Below are 5,615 nucleotides of genomic sequence, written 5' to 3' on the forward strand. Positions count from 1 at the left end.
CCTCTTTGCCGTCTCCTCGGGCCTCGCAGCCGGGCCCGCACAGCGACCGGGTCTTCGCGACGCTCGATTTTTCGCATCACGTGCGCCTCGGCCGAAGTTGCCTTTTTGGAGAAAACGATCGCCAGAGGGTGGGCTCGGCACGCTGACCGCCGACCGCTGCCCGCTGCCCCCTGGCCCGCCAGCCAGCCTGAACTCGGCGGTAGGGCGGCAAGGGTCGTCGTCGTTTGTATTGCAGCAGGCCTGGGCATTTCAACTCGGGGCCAGTTGTTAATCGGGTCCCGGCCAGGTTCAATTGGGCCAGCCGCCGCGCTGCCCGGGCCCAGCCAACGTCGGAAGGAGAGGAGGGCTCCCGACGCCATCACGCTCGCTGCTGGATCCCGTCACCACCTCCAAGTCCTCAAGACCCCCCCGCATACCCTCCCCTACCGACCCGCCGGCCCTCCCCCGACACACGTAGCGTAAGTGTCGATGAGCACGGCGACACTCGTGGAAGGCAGCGTCGATATCAGCATCGAAATCAGCACCGGCACCGGCATCCGCTCCGAGTCAGCACGAGTACCAGCACCAGCACCAGCATCAACGCCAGCACCGACGGCATCGACTGCGACGGGTTTGATCTCGAGCGGTAGCCGACCCCTGCTGCGGCATTCGACTCGGCTTCGAAGGCCGGGAGACTGGATCTTTGCGGTCTCTTGCTGCGCTGTCCCACGACCTCTGAACGGCGGCTCCCGGGGGAACCTCTGCCCGTCTGGAGAAGCCAGGCCGAGGATCCTTGTTTGGCCGCTCCTTGGTAGACCGATTGCGATGGGAGAGCAGGAGACGCAGGAGACGCAGGAGACGCACCCGCCAGTGCCGAAAGCTTGATCGACCGACCAAGCCTGGCAAAGGAGCACTCGCAGTCTTGTCCAAAGACCCGGGCCTTGCGCCGGAAACGAGGCCCTTCGATCCAACCACCCACTCCAGCGAAATCCCTGACTTACGCTCCTCACACCACTCTCTGTTGCCGCCGCCGCCGCCGCCGCTCGTCCTCCACCGCCCTTTGCTTCGACGCCCTCCCCCCACAGAAAAATGGCCCCCGTCGCACAGAAGTCGAAGAAGTCCTCGCAGGACAACATCAACTCCAAGCTGCAGCTTGTGATGAAGTCCGGCAAGGTCACTCTCGGCCTCAAGAGCGCGCTCAAGAGCATGAGGAACGGCAAGGCCAAGCTCATCCTCATCTCGGCCAACACGCCTCCCCTGCGCAAGTCGGAGATCGAGTACTACGCCATGCTTTCCAAGACGAGCGTCCACCACTTCCAGGGCTCCAACGTCGCCCTCGGCACCGCTGCCGGAAAGCTCTTCCGCGTCGGGTTAGTATCCTGCCGTCGAGCGAGCGGCGTGCCGCATCGCCACCATGCCGCCGCCGCCTCCGCTGCCGCGGCCGCCGCCAGTCAGCCACGGTTGCGCCACATGTGCCGCAGAGGGCGGACAAGGGAGGAAGAGTTGGACGATGGAGGCATCCGGCTGGTGGTTGCGAGGCCTCTGGCTGTCGAGGCGCGAGGGTGCCGCCACGCGCTGCGCACACGAAGGGCGGGCCAAGGAGGAGGAGGAGGAGGCAGGGTCAGACGGCGGACGCAACGGGGCCGTCAGAGCATGCGGCGAAGCTCCACCGGTCGGCCGTGACGACGCCGATGCCGATGGCGCGCCATGGCCACTGGCGGCGTACTTCGATGGCGATGGCGACTCGGACATGGACACGGGCACGACGAGCTGCCGGTTGTGGCATGCCGTGCTGGATGGAAGCGGCGTGCGGCGTGCGGCGTGCGGCGTGCGGCGTGTGGCTGGCTGGCTAGCTGCTGCTCCGGTGGACGACTCGACGACGAAGCTGACCCCGTCCCTCTCTCTCCCCTTCCGCTGCCGCCCCCTCTGCCCACCCTCAGTGTCATGACCGTCCTCGACGCCGGTGACTCTGACCTGCTCAGCACCGTCCAGGCCTAAACGGTGGGATTCCTCTCGAGGTTTCCCCCTGTTTCTCTGGTCCCGGTTCTCGGCATATCCCTGTCTCTTCCCCCTCATATCTCCCCGCACGGCTTTTGCAACACAAAAAACTCCAACACACCCGCAACGCCCCCTTCGACGGCGCGATGGCGGTGGGGGCCACGCTGATCTGGGCCCTGGCCTCGACGGCTGACGGCCAGCACGGTCGCCCCAGCCAGAAGGGAGAGACGGCGGGCTTGGTTCGACGGAACGGCTTCGAGGGACGGCAGCGGTCGGGAGGGACTCGACGGTCTGGGTGGCAGGGGCGAGTGGTGTCGTCCTGAGCCAGCCCATGCCGTCGAACGACGCGCGCCGTCAAAACCCCGTCCCTCCCCTTGGTTGGCCGACGATTGCCGCCGCCCCTGGATCCGCCCTCGACGTTCCGCCCGCACCCTCTCTCCCGATGTCGTGGCCCGCCGCCCTCTTCGCGCCGCCGCTGTGGCTGTTGCCTGTTTCTCTGCGCTCCCGCGCGCGCCTTCCTCGCTCTTGCTCTTTGCGCCACCACCATCCATCACCATCACCATCACCCGCGACATCTGTAACATCTCCTCTAGGCCAACCGACCGTTTGCACCCGACCCTGCCTTGGCCCGACGGGCCGGCACGCGTTGGGAGGCATCCTATGACACCACCAACCAAAATCCACGAGTACAAAGCAACCCCAGGCCGTATGCGCCGCGCCCGACGTCTGATGAGCCGCTGATGTGACGTGCCTGCGGGTGGACCGAGATGTGGACGTGGTGATGTCGGATGCGGTGGGTGCCGAGAGCGTCGAGCGCCGTCCGCCTGTCGTCGGGGAGCTGTGCCCGACTGCATCCTCGGCAGGCGCTTCCCGGCCAGCGCTCCCCGCCCCGCCCCGCCCCGCCACGCCCTGCTCTCTCCCTCACTCTCTTCTTGTCTCTGTTCGGGGCCCGGTCCGGGCTGCGAGCTTGGCGCTGCTCTGTGGCAACCGGCTTCGGTGACGACGAGCGACGGTACGGTATGGTGCAGACCGGTGACGCTGTAGAGGCGCCCGAGAAGCGAGGTCCATCGCGGCCCGACCGCGCAGGCGGAACCGCCGCCCATCGACCAACAGCCAGCCAGCCGACGGAACCGCCCAGCTCCGCCTCGCGCCGCAAAGCAGGCAGGCGGCCTGTCACAGCGCCTTGGAGAGCACGAGGGTCCCTTGACAAGCGACGCACGGCGGTAGTCGTCGGTGGTCCCGACGGCTGCTCCATTCCGGATCGAATCGGTTCGGGATGCCGGCGTAGCCAGACTCCACCCGCCCGTCCGTCCATTCGCTCTCCCCCGCTCTCGACCTGTTGCGTAGCGGTGCTTGACCAGCGTCGGCGTCGCATGAAGAGCGCGGCGAGCTTGAGGCCAGCCCTCCTTGCTTGCTTGCGCCAACCTGCCTGCTTGTGATGCCGATTCGTCGATGTATGCAAGCAGAGGAGCCAATGTACGAATTCTTCGCCAGGGCTCGGGCGACCGTGCTTTAATTTACGGCATATCGCTGGTTCTTCCCGTTGCGGACTTGTCTCGAAGCTCGGCCGCTGGACTGACTTTTCACCGATATTGAGCTGCTGATTCTTGCTTTCGATCTGCTTTGGCCTTAACTTGACCCTCGTCTCGCTTTCTTAGAAGGGCCAAGGTCGAGGCTCGAGGGCATGCCGTGGTCTGGCGCCCTTCGCGCTGGTGCTGCTGGTGCTGGTTTTTCTGCGGCCGGCCCCTGCCGACTACTCTGCTGCCGCTGCCAGCCTGCTGAGGTGCCGCGAGCACCCCCCTTTTCGCGCAGGCCCCCTCTCTTCTGCCGCGAGCTTGCTTGCGCTTGGTCGGGGTGCCCGACGCCTGCTGCCTGCCAAGCCTGCCTGCCCGCTTGGCTGCCGCGTCGCTCGGTCCGGGCGGCTGCTCCGAGCCAAGGCGAGCAACTCCACAACCCCGGCGCCCGCCCCGCGAACTGCTGCGCTGCGCTGCCCTGCGCTGCCTGGCCACCAGGCAGGCCTCTCAAGTCGGCGCCGCTTTTCCGCCAGCCAAAGAAGCGACCAGGGGCCAGCCAGGCAGCGGCCTAGGCTGGAAGGGTCGGTCGAGTTGGCCCGCCTCTGGCCTTAGCTTGGCCTGCTGGCCTGCCCGCTGGCTGGCCTAGCGAAAACACGACGCACCGCTCGCACGCACCCACGCACGCACGCACCGTGGCCGACCCCCCGACGACCGAACGGCCGACCGCGCGAGCGAGCGAGCGAGCGAGCCTCTCTCTCTGCCTGGCCAGGCCAGGCCAGGCCAGCGAGGGCTCGACGCACACGCCCCCTCGCCTCGCCTCGCCCCCGCCCCGCCCTCTCTCACTCACCCAGCAGCAGCAGACCGACGCAAGCAGGCAAGCAAGCGGCGGGCAGCGGCAGCAGCAGACTACTCCGCCGGCCACCGTCGCCGTCACCGTCACCGTCACCGTCACCATCATCCATCCTCATCCATCCATCCTCGTCGCCATCGCCATCGCCATCGCCATCGCCGCCACCGCCTGAACCACCCTCTCTCTGCTCGTTCGGCGCATTCATCGTCGCCGCCTCTTGGCTGCCAATACCATCGTTGTCGTGCTTGCCGTTCGTTCCACTCCGCCTCGTGCACCCAGCGAGCCCTCGTTTCGCCCGCAATCTACGCCTGCTCTGCTCTTTGGCCTCTCCCGACGTCCATCGACCTGGAGAGCGAACCGCACCCGCCGGCTCACCTCGGTCACCCGATCCAGCAGGCCTCTGGACCGCCGCTTGTGCTCACCCGCTTGTCGTCCGTCTCGACCACGCTCGAGCCCCTCTTGCCCCCCTGCATCCTTCGGTCGCAGCATAAACCTCATCGCTGCTCGTCGCGTCCGCCGACGCCCAGCAGCCTCGCCTCTTCACTCTCGTCCCGGCCGTCGCATCCCTGCCGTCCCACGCCCCATCCCTAGAGCTCCTCGAAGCAGCTCCGAGACGCTCCACTACCGGCAGCCTTTGCTCCGGCACGCCAGCTTCTGAGCCTGAGAGTGGCCTACCCTGCCAGCGTTCGGCTCAGACGACACCAGGACCGGCAGTGCTTGTTCGCCTTCGCGTTCACCCTCGTCCTTTGAGCGCCCGCCCCTCGTTCTCGGCCCACTGGAGCTTTTCGCGGCCCACCTAACCCTTGCGAGCACCTGCAGCTCCTGCTTCCAGCCCAGCTTGTCGCCGGACCTCGACCCACCGACCGACCTCCCTCACATAACCGCCCGGCCACCTCCGACCGTCAGAGGCCGCCGGACATGTTCAAATCGCTCGGAAAGATGATGGGGGGCTCGTCGAAGAAGGGCAAGTCAAAGACGCAGGACGACGACGCCGCCACCGCCGACGCCACCAACGGGCAGCACGCGGCGGACGGGCCCCTGTCGCGGGCCAGGAGCAAAGAGTCGATCGCCAACCAGTACGAGAACGGCAACAGCGCATCCCAGAGCTCCAACCTCAGCGCCGCCAACGCCGGCTCGTCGGGGCCCGGGCCAGCCAAGATCGAGAAGCGCGGGGGCGTGAGCCGGCACGAGTCGCCGCTACCATCGCCGTCGCCCTCGGCCCAGAACTTTGCCGGAGGCGTGCCGGCCAGCGACTCGGGCTTCAACGGCGAGAA

The 5,615-nt window shown here is 67.1% G+C and overlaps 2 protein-coding genes across 2 annotated transcripts in view; both read left to right on the plus strand.

The window, feature by feature from the left end:
* Window positions 1-1,068: 1,068 nt before the first annotated feature.
* Window positions 1,069-1,977, plus strand: PFL1_04493 (uncharacterized protein; the record flags this gene model as incomplete). Its single annotated transcript, XM_007882017.1, has 2 exons — window positions 1,069-1,349; window positions 1,920-1,977. The coding sequence occupies 2 exons, from the start codon at window positions 1,069-1,071 to the stop codon at window positions 1,975-1,977; spliced, it is 339 nt and encodes a 112-aa protein (XP_007880208.1).
* Window positions 1,978-5,259: 3,282 nt separating this feature from the next.
* Window positions 5,260-5,615, plus strand: part of PFL1_04494 (uncharacterized protein) — a gene marked incomplete at both ends in the record, with an annotated part of 2,664 nt that continues 2,308 nt past the window's right edge. The window contains one exon of the mRNA XM_007882018.1: window positions 5,260-5,517. Within this exon, the coding sequence (XP_007880209.1) occupies window positions 5,260-5,517 (258 nt within the window). The remainder of the gene's footprint in view (window positions 5,518-5,615) is intronic.

The sequence above is a fragment of the Pseudozyma flocculosa genome (assembly GCF_000417875.1).
Source record: "Pseudozyma flocculosa PF-1 unplaced genomic scaffold scaffold00014, whole genome shotgun sequence".
NCBI lineage: Eukaryota > Fungi > Basidiomycota > Ustilaginomycetes > Ustilaginales > Ustilaginaceae > Pseudozyma > Pseudozyma flocculosa.